Below are 19590 nucleotides of genomic sequence, written 5' to 3'. Positions count from 1 at the left end.
ACACACAGAGGTATCCACATCCCAGTTTGATGACTTTATTCTTTCATTCATGGGTTCTCTCTTCAGTCAGTCAGTATTTCTCGACTACCCAGGTGTGGGTGCTAAGGCAGAAAACAGAGCAGAGGTTTCAGAAGAAATGGTGTTTAGATCAGAGCCAGGTGGCTGCCCGCTGCTGGCTGAGCGGGCCTGGCTCCCATCCTGGGAGAAGGCGTGAGTAGGTGAGCACAGCCGCCCCTCAGGTTCTAGGTGCTGGAGCTTTAGAGAGAAGACTTTCATTTTCTCTTTAAGAAAGGGATGTGGCAGGTTGACTGGAGAAAATACGCATCTGTGTGTTGCCAAGCTTCATGGGCAGGCATCGCAGAGCTTCCAGGCAGTTTTTGGTGCCATTTGAGGTCTGTCATCATGAATTTAAAGCCAAACACACAGCAGGGCTTCTCTAGTTGCTCAGCAGTAAGTGTGCAGAGGGAGGGGCGGTGGGCTTCAGTGTTTGCTGTTTTTACCAAGCAGTTAAAGTGAAGGGGTAAGGGAGATTGGGGAGCTGGGGGTCTTCTCAAGGGGACTTATCATGATGAACTGTCAGTACGAAGTGGACGGAGTAGTTAACTGGGGGGTAGAAATCTTTTGAGCAGGTGAACTGACAGGCTTGGGTAGCAGTCGTAGAGGAAGAGGATCTTTGAAATTTTTCCTTGAGCAGAGATCCGCACTCTTTTTTCTGGGAAGGGCCAGAGGTGAATGTTTTAGGATTGAGGCTCAAAAGGCAAAGTGGAGGGTATCCTGAAATACTTGTGTAACGAGACAAGACTGATTTACACTGAGTTCTGTACTGGTGATATTCATAATTTAATAATGGAGTGCAGTTTTTTGTAAGATAGGCCTACTAACGAGAAGAACAAGTTCCTTTTGAGGGGAGAAGTAACATTTCACTTAACTGAGGTTCAAAATGAGTGCTCTCTGCCATCAAAGTCAGTTGCAGATGTTGGTCTCCTGGTGCTCGTCTGTGAGATTTTACGTGTCTCATCTTTGAAAATACTTTCACACTGATAAGCATCCTCAGATACTGACCTCAGTCCCTCATAGTCATTGCTTGGAAGACAGCTGTCACTTTCTGTTAGAGCCTTCTCTTTATCTCCCACTTCAAGCACCAGGTTCATGAGTTACAGTTGATGGTTAGGTGGAAGCATGTCAGTTGCAGGATTCAATGGATTTTGAAACAGTGTCCGTTTTCCTTGCTCCTGTGTTGAGGTCCAGAAATGCTGCTGGGGCTGCAAGTCTGAGTTCAGAAAATTTGAACACAAGTTTGCATGGAAAGGGACCTTCAACAACATGAGAGGGTACGGAGAACCGCTTGAGGTTCCGTGATTCGGATGACGTTTAAGTGCTCACGGATGATAAAAGTTCTTCATAATAGAAAACTGACTCACTGTTCTCTGATATTGCTCATTTTACACCCAGCATCAGGGGTCATTATGGACACAATGCGTATGAAGTATGGGGACGATGCCCAGCACACATTTACTAAGTCTGCAGCATACTCTTACAATGACACTGTTTTACCCATTCCTTTCTATTGTAGGTGAAGAGCGATTATATGTTAGAGATCGCTGACCAAGTGGACCAGGACATTGCACTGAAGTTGGGTTGTCTAGAAATACGGTAAGAAGATAACTAGACATCAAGGTCTTTATTCAGCAATGTTTTCCTTTATTTTTTTCTAGGTATTTTCCTTTTCCTCGTAAAGATTATCAATAAAATACTGAATAAAAACTTGGGTAAAATTTAAGAATATTCTGAATTAGGTTAAATTGCTAATTCTAGAATCTTTTAAGATGATATTTCATGATAGAATGGAATGATAAGAGCACAAGTGTGTAAGCAAGTCTAAGGTTGAGCTCCCCAGGAGAACCTTCTGTGATAAAGGAAGTGTCTGTGAGATCCCCGTGCCAGCCACTAGCTGAGGCGGACACTGAGTACTCAGACGTGCAGCGTTACTGCTTTAAACTTGAACGTGAACCATCACCTGTGTCTAATGGCTACCATTGTGGGGAATGGGAAGCTGAGAATGCATTTCTTATTTCTGGTAGCATTTGTCATGTATTCTGTGCCACCATTTTAAACTTTGAATAAAAGAATATTTCTACCTTTGTCAGCTATGATTTTAATTAAAATTTACCCCAGGCTGCCAGTTTAAGATGAGTTGGTTAAATTAGCTAAAACTTGATTATGTGTACTCAAAACAGTGATACTTTTCCCAGGAGATCCCTGTTTTTTATATTGTATAAGGTTATGAAATAACAGTTCCTGTAAGACCCACAGATCATTAAGTATCAGCAGCTTCATGAACATTTGTTTTCAACCTTAATTATATATCCCAGGGGCGGCGGGGGGGGCGGGGTGGGGAGCCGTCTCTCACTGGTCTCCTTTACAGTTTTCTCTTGGAAAGCGAACTTGGACCCTTTGCTTCAGTGTGTTAGCTGATTGCTGCTGCCTGATGGAGGGCGAGTAATGTGGAGAGTCAAGCCTATTGTTTACTGGTAGTTTGTCAGAATGTTTGTGACTGAGCTGCGCAATAGTTTTTAGTCGTTTAACATCGCAGACGCCCTCCACGCAGATCTGTGAGTGTCTCTCTTCTCTGCTTCAGGCGATCGTACTGGGAGATGCGCGGCAACGCCCTGGAAAAGAAGTCTAACTACGAAGTGCTGGAGTAAGTGTGGCGTTTAGGTCTGCCTGTGCATGTTCAGAGCTGAGTCGTTTTTCAGACTTAGAGTTTACTAGTTTATCTTTACTTTTAAAAAAAATCTATTATTGAATTCTTGATGACATTAATCATAATTGGGTTAGTGAACATTAAATTTGTTGATAAATGTCTTAAGACTTGTTAACAAGTCTTTGGCTTGTTAACATGTAAATAATAAACTTTTCTGTCTCTGTAGATTTAACCATATTGGGATGGAGTTTCACTTCTAATTTATACTGAATTATTATTATTTATAGTCTCTAAGTTTATGAAGTGTTTTTTTTTTTCTTTTTTGCTTAGTTAAAATATGGGAGTTATTTGTTGCTCGTGTATCAGAGTATTTAGGATAACTGAACGTTTTTCCAGTAGTGAAATTAGTGGGCATTAGACTGTTAGATTGTTTAAAATGCATAAAGGACAAATTGGGGCTTATGTCTTGGGAGGCTGAAAGTTCTGCAAATTGTCTGTTGATAATTAATTCAGCAAAAATTTTTGGTATTTGTTATTTCCAGTTTTATTTTCATTAGCAATGGTGCAGCTTTTTGCCAGCACCTTTTCCTGCCATATTATTACTGAAATTGTTGTGCTGTTTGGAGGATGTCACTGCAGTGAAGTGAAAGGCTGTCCATAAGACTTGACATGGCAGGTCAGCCAAGCTGTGTCACACTGTGAAAATGTAATCTGCCATCATTTTGGAAACAAGGTTTTACAGGGGAGATATGCTCATTTAAAATAAAAGTAGAGGTGAATGTTTGGGGGAATTAGTCTTGAGCGGGTAGAACCGTTTGAGATGATAGCTAGTGGTAGTAGCTGGGATAGTTATTTTTGCAATGCCTTTTTTGTATCAGTTGTGACAAATGAGTTAGCACCCCGAGCAGTCTGTCTTGTTTTAGTTGGAATTCATCACTTGACTTCTGAACCTAATATATTAACATAGTGTACTAAATATTTGTGGTTGTGTGTTTATGGATACACATGTCCCATATGTTGTGCCTCTTAACAAATTAAATAAGGACAGATAAGGATTGTGCTGTTTATTTCTTCAAGCTTTTCGTGCCAGCCGTTTTGTGTTCTGTATCTGAAAGTGACTTTGGGGGGCTGGACTGTCTCGATCTGCTTCCTGAAGCCCCCAGGTGGCTGCTGAGGGGGCTCCGGCCGCGGTGGGGATGGGGGCTTCCAGTGAGAGCCAGGGCGTGAGCGCCACGACTGGACCTCCCGGTACCTGCTCAGCCCTGGCGCCGCATCCCCACCTGTGGGCTGCCTCCCGCCTCCAGCTCTGTGGTGTGTCAGGAGGAGCCCTGCAGCCTGCTTGTGTCACTGTGTTGGCTGGACTGTGTCTTGGAGCTCAGCCTGTCTTCTGATAAAAGGACCCTTTTTCTTAAAGCACATTTTTTAGAACTTCTTTTTTAACGTGTCTTTGGAGGTGAAATTCTGCTTTTGTCATCTTGTCATTTCCTTTATTTTGCCTTGTTCTTGAAGGGTAGCTTTACCGTATTCACAGTTCAGTTGCTCAGTCGTGTCAAACTCTTTGGAACCCCATGGACTGCAGCATGTCAGGCTTCCTTGTCCATCACCAACTCCTGGAGCTTGCTAAAACTTTTGTCCATCCAGTCAGTGATACCATCCAACCATCTCATCCTCTGTCATCCCCTTCTCCTCCCCCCTTCAGTCTTTCCCAGCATCATGGTTTTTTCAAATGAGTCAGTTCTTCGCATCAGGTGGCCAAAGTATTAAGAGTTTCAGCTTCAGCATCAGTCCTTCCGATGAATATTCAGGACTGATTTCCTTTAGAATGGACTAGTTGGATCTCCTTGCAGTCCAAGGGACTCTCAAAAGTCTTCTCCAGCACCACAGTTTAAAAGCATCAATTCTTCAGCACTCCGCTTTCTGTATAGTCCAACTCTCACATCCATACGTGACCACTGGAAAAACCACAGCTTTGACTAGATGGCCCTTTGTTGGCAAAGTAATGTCTCTGCTTTTTAATATGCTTCGTAGGTGGGTCATAACTTTTCTTCCAAGGAGCAAGCATCTTTTAATTTCATGGCTGCCGTCACCATCTGCCGTGAATTTGGAGCCCCCAAAAATAAATTCTGTCATTGTTTCCACTGTTTCTCCATCTATTTGCCATGAAGTGATGGGACCAGATGCCATGATCTTAGTTTTCTGAATGTTGAGTTTTAAGCCAACTTTTTCACTCTCCTCTTTCACTTTCATCAAGAGGCTTTTTAGTTCTCCTTCACTTTCTGCTATAAGGGTGGTGTCATCTGCATGTCTGAGGTTATTGATATTTCTCCTGGCAATCTTGATTCCAGCTTGTGCTTCATCCAGTCCAGCATTTCTCATGATGGTACTCTGCATATAAGTTAAATAAGCAGGGTGACAGTATACAGGCTTGACATACTCCTTTCCCGATTTGGAACCAGTCTGTTGTTCCCTGTCCAGTTCTAACTGTTGTTTCTTGACCTTCATACAGATTTCTCAGGAGGCAGGTCAGGTGGTCTCTTGAAGAATTTTCCACAGCCACAGAGTCAAAGGCTTTGGCAGAGTCAATAAAGCAGATGTTTTTCTGGAACTCTCTTGCTTTTTCAGTGATCCAGTGGATATTGGCAATTTGATCTCGGGTTCCTCTGGCTTTTCTAAATCCAACTTGAACATGTGGAAGTTCATGGTTCACGTATTGCTGAAACCTGGCTTGGAGAATTTTGAGCATTACTTTACTAGCATGTGAGATGAGTGCAATTTTGTGGTAGTTTGAGCATTCTTTGGCATTGCCTTTCTTTGAGTTTGGAAGAAAACTGACCTTTTCCAGTCCTGTGGCGACTGCTGAGTTTTCCAAATTTGCCAGGATGTTGAGTGCAGGCTTTTCACAGCGTCATCACTCTGTTCGCAACTCTAGTCTAACTGTGGTCTTTCCTCTGTTCTGTCTTCTACTGCAGCTGTTGAAAGGCCTGTGCAAGGCTGCGGTCGCAGTGTGGCCGGGGGTGGTGCTCTGTGCTCCCTGAGGCAGTCCTGCCCGGGGATGGGTAGCCAGGGCGTCTGGCGGGTCTGCATCGTCCTTTGTACTGTGTTTGTTAGTAGCCTGGAGCCACTTAGAAGTGTGAATATTTTTTCTCGGTATGGAAAAGAATTACACAGGAGTGCAGAATGTTACTTGTTCTTTATTAGTTTATTCTGGGTTCTCTTTTTCCTTACCCATAAGGAGAAAAACTGAAATAGTCCATAAAGCTTCTTAGTTTCTGCCAGAAAATTTATGGACAATCTCAGTAATTTATAACATAGTGAACCTTCAACTTTACCACATTTCAAAATAGCTATTTTCAATTATGCAAAAAAAAATCAGCCCAACTTTGGAGAGTAGGAAATGTAAAACTTTCTGTACTTTTTCTTTAAATCAACCAGAGTTAATCAGTGTTTTTTTCTATGTCTTTCCCACTCTGGAAGAACCATGGTGCCTTTTCTGTAGGCAGAGGGGAACCCCAGCTCCCAACCCCGAAACTTGGCCTCCTGGGGTCTCACAGTGCAAGGGCGCATTCTGGAGTTCACACAGATGGTTCTTTTACTTATGTCTCTTATAAATCACAGACAGGAGTCAGATGGGATGTGTTAAGAAAAATGTTTTGTTATCCAGCTGAAAAATGGCATTGCTAACAATGACAGATGAAACCAAAATAAGCTAATAATACAGTGTTAGAATTATGGTTCCTAATGTAACATTGTAGAAGGAAGACTTACGTACCAATGATTCTTCTCCACAGTACAGAATTGTACTGTGCAAGTATTTTAAGTAAATCACGTAACTCTTCAGTTCTGCTCCCTTCCTCCTGAAGTGGTTTGCTCTTTAAAGAAAGGTGTCTTGCTGTAGTTGTTGGTGTGACTGTCTCTCCTCTGTTAGAGTAAGCTGTGTTGATACAGGGAGCTCCTGGTATTTCTGGCACTTAGCAGGATATTAGATATTCCGTCGGTATTTCCTCAGTGAATTGATTTAAAGTTAGCTGAGGTTGATTCTAATGGTGCGTTGCTTTCATTTCTTTTTTAATTGTCCTTCTTGTCATTGGTGATCTAGTGCTTTCTTAAGTTGGCTGTGATAATATATTGATGAAGGGAAAGCTCACAGATTTGGCATGAACTGATTGACAGTGGCTTAACCAGGATAGAAGGTTATTTCTCTTTGTGCCAGGCAGTCAGTGTTCCTCATCACCAGGGCGCCAGGCCCCTTGAATCTTGCCACCCATCCATCATCCGTAGATGCCACCTGGTAGCCTAGGGTGAGAGGTTTGTTAAGAAGCAATGACAGTTTCTCCTAAACTTAGAGAATTTTAACATCCATTTGTAAGAGACTGTAAGGTATCGTTTTAGAGGTTAAGGGACCTTAGTAGTATTCTTAATGATACTCAATTCTTGAGAGTTTGGGGATGAGGACAAGAGGGATACTGTATGATAATCTGCATTACAGTTATATTTTAAAGTTGATTTTGGTTTGCTTTTTTGCCTGAGCTTTAAATCTGAGAGGAATGATGTCCACAAAGTATTAATTAGTTAAAGCAACAGACAAGGTCTAAATCTTCTCAGAAGTAGTGCCAAAGGAGAAACAAATTTATCCTTGACATGAGAATTCATTTATAATAAGCTTAACGGCTTCCCTCATAGCTCAGTTGGTAAAGAATCCGCCTGCAATGCAGGAGACCCCGGTTTGCTCCCTTGGGTCGGGAAGAACCCCTGGAGAAGGGAAAGGCTACCCACTCCAGTGTTCTGGCCTGGAGAATTCCACGGACTATACAGTCCACGGGGATGCAAAGAGTTGGATACGACTGAGCGACTTTCACTTTCACTTTCACTAAATATGTGTGATTAAGGTTTTTCCAGCCTTGGGCCTCCCGAAGCTGGCCCTGGCCTTCCCCGCCCCCATGCATCAGCCTTCCCCTATCATCTTTTCCTGAGTACTGCTTTGCATCCAGAGCACCTCTTGAGTCTGCTGTCCACTCACCCACCTGCCTGTGTCCCCGGTTCTTCCCCATTCCGCTCGCGGCAGCATTAGGTCACACCTGCCTCTGCTCAAGACCACGGCTGGTCAGGCACGGAGACCAGACTCTCACCAGACAGCAGGGGCAGCCGTGGTATTCCCAGAGGAGAGGAAGCTGCCCATAGGGTTCTAGGCCTTAGCGCCGCCTCTACCTCTCAGCACCGCTGTTGTCAGGAGGGGCTAGCGGGCCCATGTTACACGCAGGCGTCACCTGAGGTCGACAGGCAGTAAGTCACAGCCCTTAAGATCCACCAGGCATTCAGATCCATCCTTCTGCAAAGCCGAAATTCCAGGGCAGAACTCTGCATAAAGCAAGTCCCTGACAAGGGAAACAGGGAAGAAAATGCTCTGTGGTGTTAGTTTATCTTTTATGTGCTTATTTTGCCACTTCCCATAGTGATTAGCTCCGAAATCCTTGGAATGCTAAGTTCCTGTCTTGTTAGGAGGCAGCAAGAGAGGGAAGAACTTGGGTGGACACTTTCCCCTTGTTTATATCTGAGAAGATAAGAAAGGGAAGTTATAAGCAAAGTGATTAGAAGAATGGCAAGCCAAGAGTTATGTGAATTTGCTGATTAGTAAAACCAGTAAACAGTGTGTTATGGGAGCTGAGCAAGGATTTTGTAAGGATGTGCTAAACATCGTCATCACCATCATCGTCATAGAATAATAAAAGGATATGAGATCTGAGACCAGGACTTAGCAAGGAGTTCGCTGGTTTAGGTTCTAACTAGTAGAGTGTGAAATAGGGGATTAAAATGTTTGGATATGCAGTCAACCACATAAATTCTGACTTGTTTTCTGTGGTTTTGTTTGTAGTACCTGCTCACTTATAGTTAAGGGCGAAGTCATCCTTGTTTTATTTTTTTATATTTTATATTAATTTTATTTTTTTAATGTAAAAGATACTTGTATTTCACTTTTGTCCATGATCCTTTTATATCTTCTATGTCTCCTGATCATCTTTTATGTCCAGAGGCTTTGCTTCATCTTACTAGCGTGATTGCCACCTAGTGGCCAAAAAGCCTGGCTCACTTATATCCAAAGTATCAATAAGTAGAAACGTTGTTGTTGCTCAGTCGTGTCAGACTTTTTGTGACCCTATGGGACTGCATCTGGCTCCTCTGTCCTTCACTGTCTCCCAGAGTTTGCTCAGATTCATATGCATTGAGTCTGTGATGCCATCCCATCATCTCATCCTCTGTCGTCCCCTTCTCCTTTAGCCTTCAAGTCTTTCCCGTGAGAAGGAGCCATTCTCTCACCTGTTTTCTCGGTCAGAATGCCGTGAGGCACTTGTTATTAATGGTTGGTTTTGTAGCCTGATCTAAAGAAAATCACTGGGACTTCCAACATGTCCTCACATTCAGTTTTTTGACCTTAGGCCAATCACTTAATTTCTCTTTTTGTTTTGCTTTCTGTGTGAAACTTAGATTTTAAACATTGACTAATGTTTGTTTTTAAGGATCATCAGATTTTAGGATTAATCTAAGGTAATTTAAGCATCCCTGGTATAACTCAAATCTTTTTCTAATCAGGCCAGCCTACTTTCTATACAAATATAGCATTACCCAGCTGGAATTGAGGTTTATAAGGCTAACTTTCAAAGAGTGTTCAAAAAACTGCAGTTTATTTACACATTGTAAAAGAGGCAATATTTTAGAGGGTTTGTAATAGTTAAGGGTTACAAAAACATTTTCTACCTAAACCAACTTGTCTCAATGTTTTCTGCACACATTTAGAAAATTACTTGTCCCAAGTGTTCCATGACTATGCCAGTCATTTGGAGCTTTAATATATGTATTTCCTTCTTGAATAATGTGTGGAAGGATAAATAAACTTCTTTTATGTTCTTGCAACAATGTCATTATATGTACTGATTTGGTGTATCATTTGTTAATTCACTTCTTTCTGTATTTCAGGAAAGATGTTGGTTTGAAGCGGTTTTTCCCTAGGAGTTTACTGGATTCAGTCAAGGTAATTAGCATCGTCTTTATCATAATCAGATGACCGTGTTAGGCAGATACCTCCCCTGTGCCACGTGCTCGTCCCTCTTACCTGTAAAAGTCTGAATATAAGAAGCTGACCGTTACTCTAGTCATATTCATGGGAAGTAGACTTTTAAAGCTGGGGCTTTCTCCCAGAAAACCGTGGTTTTGTGTCTTGATTGTGTGTGCACTCAGTACAAAACCAGGAGCATTGTGTTCACAGTGGTGAATGCATCACCTCAATCTTCACAGTCTCAGGTTCAGCTCAGAGAAGTAAAGCAGCAGCACATGAAGAGCCGCAGGCGCTGCTGTGTGCGCGCTTGTGTGCGTGCTCGCTTGCGTACACGTGCACTCTGAAGGTCTGTCTTCTCTTGACTGGGGGACGCTCCTTCCTGTTAGTAACTTCTTGCAGAGTGCCAGCTCCTGCCTCTGTTTGCAGCTCCCACCGCAGGGGAGGGGAGATCGGGGATGTGATGTGTGGCTCCCCAGCCCTTCCAGAACACGGTCGAGTGCGTTGTGAGAATAGAGCTTTGTGTCAAGTCCGAGTCCAGCTCAGAGGAGCTCTGCCATTTCCTAGCCTCATGGTTTGGAACCTGGTTTCTTATTTCCACAACAAAGGAAATAGGGTAGGTAGGATTGCTGTGGCTTTTTAGCACATCGGTGTGTGTGTGTGCATATGTGTGTGTGTGTTAGTCGCTCAGTTGTGTCTGACTTTGTGACCCCATGGACTGTAGCCCCCCAGGCTCCTCTGTCCATGGGATTTCCCAGGCGCCAATACTAGAGTGGGTTGCCATTTCCTCCTCCAGGGAGTCTTCCCGACCCAAGGGTCACACACACATAACACAAGCACCTGTCTCAGTCTAATTTATAAGCTGTGGAACTGCGGCTGTGCTGCTGTGACTTTGTGTCACAGAGGTCACGTTCCACACTGGAGCAGCCGTGTGGACACCATCCCGTCCACTGACGCCCAAGCACAGTGGTTCAGTAGCTGGCTCTGGAGCTGGCCTGCATTGGTGAAGGTTCTGACCTGACACCTTGAGTCGTGTGGGGCTCAGTTTGATCTGTAGCTTGAGGCCCTAGCATGGGCACAGAAGCTTGCCCTGTGCACCCGTCTGCCCTTTGCTGGGTGGACTGGAGGGGGGGCGCTCACGAATGTCAGACACTGTTCTTCAGGGTGTCTGCCCCGTCACTGGACAGAATCTCGCGTGGCCCAGTGCAGCCTTAGAAAGCAGGAAGGGGTGTGAAGGTGGCTGGGTCACGTTGGTAGGCCCTCCAGTGGCCGTGTGTGCATCCCGGGGCGGCCTCAGAATCGTGCCGAGTCTGGTCAGAGCTGTGTGCAGGGAAGCAGTTACCCCAAGAGGCATGGCTGCTGGCATTTGGGAGTTCAAGAAGTTATCCTGCTTTTAAAATGGGTCCTCATACTCAAAATAGGCCACCCCAGGTACCGGCCTCAGGTGCTGCAATATACGTGTAGCTGAGGTGAGAGACCCCCATGACGCACCTTCTTGTTTCTTCCAGACTAACCTATAGAATGGCCTGATCAGTTAATATTTGATTCTCCAAGAGCCACTTTGTCTTCTGTGCCTTTCCCCTTCATATCTGGATTTCTAGAAGATCCTTTGTAGTTAATGCTGACCCTGAAGTGTCAAAAGTTTACCTTATATTTGATGGAACGAGGCCTGGCGTGCTGCGATTCATGGGGTTGCAACGAGTCAGACACGACTGAGCGACTGAACTGAAAGCTATGATTGATTGATTGATGGCAAATAGGATTGGGGTGTATGTGCCTGATTATTAAGAATAATTTATAAGATATTTAAAACTTCTCTCTCTTTGATCTTAGTGCCAGAGGCACGTTTTTAAAAACACCGGACCAGTAAAACTAAGTCAGTCGCAACATGAGGGAACTGTCTACGAAATTATAATTATTACTCTTCACAAGTATCAGGGAGCCGTGGCAGCCGCAGGGGCGGGGGTGTGCGTAAGTGTGGCGTGGGATCCTGGAGCAGCGGGGCGCCGTGGGCAGGCGGGAGCGTCTCAGTGAGGCCTCCTGCGGCGCCGCCTTCCTATCTGACAGCTGCATCAGTGTCGTGTGAGCTGTTTACCTCAGGGCGTGGGGTGGGGTGGTCGATGGGGGTTCTGCACTGTCTTTACAGCTCTTCTGTAAATCCAAAATTATGTCACAAATAAAAGAGCCAGATTTCAGCTTATTTGAGTATAATTCACAGTAGAAATCTCATTTCAGGATTAGAAATGTTACGAGAGCCACAGTTAAGTATCTGTACTTCAGAGTAATAGAGTGATTTCCTAGGCCCCTCCCAGGAGCACTTAAGTTACTCATCATTCCCGTACCAGTGGTGAGCACTGAAGTACCCGGCTCAGCACTCACTCAGCCTCTGAGTCCTGGCCTCTGCACGGAGAGTGCCCCCCTGGTCTGGACCCCTGTAAGGAGGCTGGAAAGGAGGCATGCTTTAGACACATGCGCATGCACACACACGCACATGGAGGCTGGAAAGGAGGCATTCTTCAGACATACACACGCACGCACACACACACATGGAAGCTGGAAAGGAGGCATGCTTTAGTGACCCACACGTACACACACTGGAATATGATCAGCTGTAAAAAGAAGGAAATCTTGCCATTTGCAATAACATGGATGGTCCTTGAGGATGTTGTACTCAGTGAAGTCAGATGGAGAAAGACAAATACTGTGTAACCTCACTTATATGAAAAGAAAAAGAAAAAACATCAAGCTTCTAGATACAGAGAACAGGTGGTGGGACATGGGGGGAGTGCGATGGGTGCCGGGGTCACCAGGTGCAGACTTGCAGCTATGACTGAGTCCCGAGGATGTGATGTAAAGCACGCTGACCAGTTATTAGCACTGTGTCGCGTACTTCAGAGGTGCTGGGAAGCAGGTCTTAAAAGTGCTCATCACAAGAAAAAAAAAAATGCGTAACAGTGTGAGATGGTGTGTTCACCAGACATTGTGGCAGTCGGTTCACAGTGCTGATGTGTGCAAGTACTGAAGCTAATACAGCCTTGTATGTCAGTTACAACTCAATTTAGAAAAACACACTTGACACGCGCTTGTTAACAGACCTACAGTTGGCATCTGGGAGAGGGGGAGATAACGTAACTCCTCGATTCCTGTTTCTTAGTGTATTTTTCTTTTCTGGCATATTTTCTTTAGGATTATATTAACCTTTTCATCCAGGAGGCCCTCAGAGGCCATTGTTCTACTAAGAGCAGCATCTGATAAATGTTAGGTTGACTTACACAGGATTATTTCTGTTGTTCAGAAGGCTGAATAGCAACAATTTCTGATGCTTCTTCCCAGTCGTACTGCCTTCTCTCTGTATATGGACTGGTTGAAAACCAACTAGCTGTCATTGATAGATGCCTTGTTTCAAACACAGAGAGGATATTGAAACACTGTAAATAGGGAGGTATATTTATTAGTATCAAGAGATTCTAGGGAGTCAGTTTTCGTAAAACTTTTTCCTCACTGAGAAAGAAGGAAAGAACTGATGTTTGCTAAGACATCCTTCTTAGAAATGAATCTGGGGCTCCTCTCAGACAGCAAGCATTTTCTAGTTCTCGCCCAGCACTGGTGCTGTATGTGAGATCTCTTGGTCCTCTTGGGTGGCCTCACTGAAGCAGAGACCCCGAGAAAGCTTAGGTACTCATTCCTGACCAGGCGCCCCTCTTGGCTGGCGTAAAGCCCTGTGTCCCAGGAAGCTAGCCCCAAGCCGGTACGCTAGCTTCTGCAGCTGCTGCTCGTCACTGTGCCTTCCTGCACCTTAGCCTGGTGGCGTACATGCACAGCGAGCCAAAGCAAAAACTGAGATGGGCATTCAATAAACGTGACGTGTTTCCCCCAGATTCAGCTGGATGAGACAGATCCGTAAAACTATAGCTTAGACTGTCTGCTAACACTGCATGGTTACTACTTTCAAACATCTTTGCTCAGTTACTCGGAAGTTTTCCAGCAGGTTCAGTGATCAGGTGTGCTGTTAGTTGACCCCATGCATGTCCTGTGGCTGAGGGTTTTGGAAAAGAGGACAAGCCATCGACTGGCCTCTGTTTGGTGCGAAGCAGATGACTTCACCCCTGCTCGCCGGGGGCAGCGCACAGCCCTTTGTGTCTCTGATATGGGGACACTGCAGCGGAAGTGGCGAGGGGGCGGAACCGGAGAGGTTGCGCACCTCGAGGGGCGTCGGGGTGCAGAGCCAATCAGCACAGTCTCGTTGGCCCGGCCAGGGTGGAGGGAGGTTCTCTTGGCGGCCCATCAGGTTTCAGGTGTCATGGAGATCTAGGTGGGTGAGTGTGATCCTCCAGAGGAGAGTCGGAGACTGTTTGCACAGCCTCGAGTTAGAACGGTGGTTGGACGCCATCTCAGCTATGGTGAGAGCAGCCCTTTGCAGGCCCTGGGTTCGTGGCCAGAGCTTGGATGGGTCTTCCCCAAAATGCGCTCCCTGGATTTTTTTTTGCAGAGCGTCCACGACTGACCACTCACATTCTAGGCAACATCTGAGATTCAGTCCTTGCTGCCCTGGAACTCACTATGCTTCTCCTTGGTTTAGCCACTGTGGCCTCTTCAGATTGCCTGGGATCCCACCACTGGCTCGCCTGTCCGAGCCCTGGCCCTGGCTACAGCCAGCTGTCGGCCTCCTGTGCAGGCTTCCACCCACGCAGCTTTCCCGCGGCCGCTTTACCTGTGGGAGCACCTCGGCCCCATGTGCCCGGGACAGACATGCCGACCCACCCTGCCTCCCTCATGCGTGGTGTGTGTGCCCCCCGCGTGAGGCCCGCCTCCTGTGCGCTCCTGTGACTGTGTCTCCACCACGCCGGGCTGTCTTACTTTCACGTGTGTGTGTGTGGGGTCCTCTGCACACTTCCACACGGAGCCTCCTCATTGCTGGGTCTTCACCTAGTTCTTTCATTATTCCCAAAGGATAATCTCTCAAAGGCTGTAGTTGTAAGGTATTTGATTTCTGTTATCAGACTGCTTCAGAAAGGACGTGTCAACTGCCTGGGAAGTGTGGGGTGTGTGAGGGCTGTCATCCCCCTCCTCTGCCGACCGCAGGAACCCCCGATTCCGACGAGCCAGAGCTGAACTGTATACTTTAAAATAGTCGAAAGTGAACTGTTAGTCAGTCAGTCATGTCCGACTCTTTGCAATCCCATGGACTGAAGCCCACCAGACTCCTCTGACCATGGGATTCTTCAGGCAAGAATAGTGGAGTGGGTTGCCATTTTCTTCTCCAGGAGATCTTCCCGACCCAGGGATTGAACCTGGATCTCCTGCGTTGCAGGCAGATTTTTTTTAACCATCTGAGCCACCAGATGGTATATTATATGTTGTGTGTATTTTACTATAATTATTTTTTAAAAAAGAAACAGACTCTGATACATAATGATGTTTGGTGAATGCAGGTGGTATTACGTGGTGCTGGGGAAGAGATGTTCCTGGGTGTTGGGGGTTACTGCCGTGGTCTTCACTTACTGTTGACTCTGAAAAGATGTTTGTGATTTTATCACACAGGCCAAAACACTAAGAAAATTGATCCAACAAACATTTAGACAGTTTGCCAACCTTAACAGAGAAGAAAGTATTTTGAAGTTCTTTGAGATCCTCTCCCCAGTGTACAGATTTGATAAAGAATGCTTCAAGTGTGCCCTTGGTGTAAGTATGGGGACTTGTAGTAGGGGACTCGGAATCTCTTTGTCTTTTCCATGAATACCTCAGTTTCTGATTGGAATCTAATTTGTCCCGTGTTTAACAGGAGAATATTTTACCACTGTACAGTGGGAGAACAACACAAAAAGAAAATGTGTCAACGTGAGACTGAAACAATCCTTTTTTAATAGCTTGCCTGTGTTCATATTTAGATTTATTTTAATCCCATCCCAGCGATTTGTTGATTAACTGTTCTCTCAGGGCTAGTTTACCTACGCAGATAATCTTCCCAGAGAAACTGTTGGCTTGAGGCTCACTGGCATGAGCTCAGGCCGCGCAGGCGCTGCTGCACCACGGGGTTGTGCGTGCGTGTGCACACGCTCAGCCGTGTCCGACGCTGTGTGCCTGGGCTGTAGCCCACCAGGCTCCTCTGTCCGTGGGACTCTCCAGACAAGAATCCTGGAGCTCCGGGGGATCTTCCCAACCCAGGGATCGCACCTGAGTCTCTTTGCGTCTCCTGCAGTGGCAGGCAGGTTCTCCACCACCAGTGCCACCAGGAAAGCCTGGCGTTGGACACATTTTGTATTATTTGATGACATAGATGAGTAGAAGCTTGTCTGGCCCCTGCTTTGGTCCTTTAATGTTTCAGTGGTTCTTCATCTAAAATACCTCTTTTTCCTCCTGGTGCCTTTGCCGTCACCTGTTTCACCTTCAAGTCAAGCTGGATTATTTCAGTAGAGCTGGCGATTGGCCCCGAGGAAGGAATCAGTTACCTCACAGACAAGGGCTGCAATGTAAGTGTGCTTCGGCTCGGCAGGAAGGGGCTGGCACTTGTGGTGTCCCGAGAGGAGGCGGCCCTGAGCAGGCCGCGAGTCTCGGGTAAATGCGTGGGATTTGGCCCTGCAGACTGACGGCTGTCATGAAATGCTTGAGGGTGGGGACTGATGGGCACATTGTGTCTGCATGAGAAGAAAAGCCCATTCCTCTTGGGAAATGAGCTGGTGGTGTGTCCGTGTGGGAAGGGTCCTTCAGATGCCCGCTGTCTCCCCAGCACCAAAACCCTCAGAAGAACCCCAGAACAGGTCAGAGACATTCCTTGCTCATGGTGTGTTGGGAGTGGGCATGGGTCCCTCTCTCTGAGAGAAGCAGGGCAGAATGTGCCCTGAGACTGAGACTGTCACCCGGAGAGTCAGGTCAGGGGCTCCCTCCCTCCTCCTCTGCGTGTCTTCGCGCTGGGGCACGGCGCCCCCTCGTCCAGCCCCTGAAGGTGGAGCACCCCTCTGCCTCCAGGAGCACAGAGGGCAGACACACCCCTGACAGTGAGGTGAGCAGGCGGCCCTGGCAGGTCCATGCCAGCTCCTCAGAGTGAGAAAGGCCCCCTCCTCCTGGGCGAGGTGGACAGTCAGGCTCCCCAGACACCCTGTCAGCGGGGTGGGGTGGGGACCACGGAGATTACATGGGATAGTGCACGAGTGTCTGGCGTCTGTGGTCAAGTGTTTGCCTTTTCTTCCCAAAGCCTACACACCTGGCCGACTTCAACCAAGTGCAGACCATCCAGTATTCAAACAGTGAAGACAAGGACAGGAAAGGGACGCTGCAGCTGAAGATCGCAGGGGCGCCCGAGGTAAGGGGGATAAAGGAGATAGCCTCTGCTCATGCTGTGTCTATTCAGTCCTGTCCGACTCTGCAACCCTATGGCCCGTAGCCCGCCAGGCTCCTCTGTCGATGGGATTCTCCAGGCAGGAATACTGGAGTGGGTTGCCGTATCCTGAAACAATCATTATTTCTAAACTAGCCCTTTATTGAAAGGATTGTTTCAGGATACAGATGAAGTTTTTATGGATCATCAGAATCTCAGCTCTCTCTTACGTAATGAGCATCACATAACAGATGTGTGTGTGTGTGCTCAGTTGCTCAGTCACGTCTGACTCTTTGCAACCCCATGGATTGTAGCCCGCCAGGCTTCTCTGTCCATGGTGATTCTCCAGGCAAGGATACTGGAGTGAGCTGTCATTTCCTCCTTAAGGGGATCTTCCCAAGGGCTCAAATTTGTGTTTCCTTCTTGGCAGGCAGATTCTTTACTGCTGAGCCTCCTAGGAAGCCCTGCATAACAAATTGTTGTTGTTTGGTTGCTAAGTTGTGTCCAACTCTTTGTGACCCCATGGGCTGCAGCATGCCAGGCTTCTCTCTCCTTCACTGTCTCGCAGAGTTTGCTTGAATCCATGTCCATTGAGTTGGTGATGCCATCCAACCATCTCATCCGCTGCTGCCCTCTTCTTTTTTTGCCTTAATTTTTCCCAGCATCAGGGTCTTTTCCAGTGAGTCAGTTCTTCACATCAGGTGGCCAAAGTGTTGGAGCTTCAGCATCAGTCCTTCCAATGAATATTCAGGGTTGATTTTCTTTAGAACTCACTGATTGATTTGATCTCCTTGCTGTCCAAGGGACTCTTAAGAGTCTGTTCCAGCACCATCGTTCAAACGCATCGATTCACTTAAAAACTAATGTAGTCTTTCTGTAGAAAAACTAGAATATTATCATGAATTACCAAGAAAATCAACCTCTTAAAAGTATATAAATTCTGTAAACTGTGCTACTGTCTTATTTTCTGGACGGTGTTATATGTGATGTTCACTGTGGGGGTGTGGGAGCAGCGCACGCAGGGTTGCTTCTGCATGGAGCCCATTTGGGGCGCTGCCGTGGCCCCACCCTCACCCCTGGGCTCCGTGCTGCTGCCACCCCTGCTGGGGCAGGTTTGTTCTCAAGGCTTCTCTCATCTCATTCTTGCTCTTCCTGCTTTGGAATCCTGGCATTTCTGAGGCTCCGGGCAGTACATTTGATTCTCAGAATTATACCAGTGATGCCATGAAATATTGAAACCTTCACATTTCCTGAAAAATCTCTCAGTAATTTCCTGTCTGCACCATGATTTTCAGGCTGTCCTCCTTTCTGCTTGCTGCCCTCAAACAATACTTAGGATGACGCAGGCAAGCTGAGTTGTTCCTTTAGAAGGAAGTTATGAAGACTATGTGAGTTAGGACATAATTGTGTTCGAAAGTAAAAATACCACTCTGATTATCTCCTGGATAACATTTAATGACAGGTCTTTTAGGAAATGTATCATAATTGTGTGTTTTGCCTTGAAAAAAGTGATTTCTAAGCTCTTAGGTAGAGCATGCTCTGCATGCTCAAAATAATGAAATTCCACTAATTTTCTTTAAGGTAAGAAAAATTATGATGGATGGTTGATAAAAGTCTACTCTACACTTGTCTAGTTTCTAAAAGAAGCCATAATTGAGCTTACTAATTTTCTAAATTCTTAATTAGAGTATGCCTAAGGGGCCAGACCTTCTGTAGGAAACATTTTTTTCCCCCACCTCTTTGTTCTAGAAAGTGACTCTAAGCGATTTAAGTGTCTTTTTCTTTTTTGTCTGGCTTTGCCTTCTGTCACATATTCTAGGAATAAGATCCTTAAATACCACGCTCCCTCCTCACTGAGACCTGATGACAGATCTCGTCTCACTCCCACTCTCCTCTGGGCTCAAGGGCGTCTCAATCTGATGTCACGGCACAGCTGGCCCTCTGAGGAGCGGCAGGAACAATGACCGCTCTCTCTGGCTCTTCTCCCCTGTGCAGCCCCTGACGGTCACGGCCCCGTCGCTGACCATCGCCGAGAACATGGCCGACCTGATCGACGGGTACTGCCGCCTGGTGCACGGGGCCACGCAGTCCTTCATCATCCGGCCCCAGAAAGGTGAGCTGCCCCTGCCCCAGCCTCCTCCGCGCCGCCGCCGGGCTCGCCCGCAGCCCGAGCCTTCCTTCAGGCCACTCTGAACGTGAAGAGCGAACAAATAATTCAGCCCAGCAAATCTGTATTCCTGCTTTTCTAGGGCAGCGACTCTGCTCACAGCCTATGAGCTGGGTTTGGACAGAGCTTAAAGGACACATGGTTTGTGTTCAGACCCTTTTGATTTGAGCGACAGCCTTAAAGTATTGTCTCAGTTACCATTAGTGTTTTTTAAATAAACTTTTGGGATTATGTTCAAGGGATTTTTTTTTTAAGTCCCTATAACTCATATAGATAAAGTCTCCTATTTTTTTGTTAAAGCTCTCAAAAGCTTAGAGCAGTCAGAGAACAAACTCAGTCTGAAGCATGATGTGTTGAAT

At 46.1% G+C, this 19590-nt stretch overlaps 1 protein-coding gene across 26 annotated transcripts in view; it reads left to right on the top strand.

The window, feature by feature from the left end:
• The window catches only part of PTK2 (protein tyrosine kinase 2), a 193353-nt gene that overhangs the window by 97610 nt on the left and 76153 nt on the right, over positions 1-19590 (top strand). For all 26 annotated transcript variants that reach the window (XM_044928887.2, XM_044928886.2, XM_044928883.2 and 23 more), the window contains 7 exons: positions 1574-1653; positions 2639-2701; positions 9674-9728; positions 15291-15431; positions 16142-16219; positions 16942-17049; positions 19060-19177. In XM_044928887.2, coding sequence (XP_044784822.2) covers positions 1574-1653; positions 2639-2701; positions 9674-9728; positions 15291-15431; positions 16142-16219; positions 16942-17049; positions 19060-19177 — 643 coding nt within the window. The remainder of the gene's footprint in view (positions 1-1573; positions 1654-2638; positions 2702-9673; positions 9729-15290; positions 15432-16141; positions 16220-16941; positions 17050-19059; positions 19178-19590) is intronic.

This window comes from Bubalus bubalis, chromosome 15 (assembly GCF_019923935.1).
Source record: "Bubalus bubalis isolate 160015118507 breed Murrah chromosome 15, NDDB_SH_1, whole genome shotgun sequence".
Classification (NCBI taxonomy): domain Eukaryota; kingdom Metazoa; phylum Chordata; class Mammalia; order Artiodactyla; family Bovidae; genus Bubalus; species Bubalus bubalis.
The sequence above is the reverse complement of the archived record's forward strand: the minus strand, read 5'-3'. Positions and strand labels throughout refer to the sequence as shown.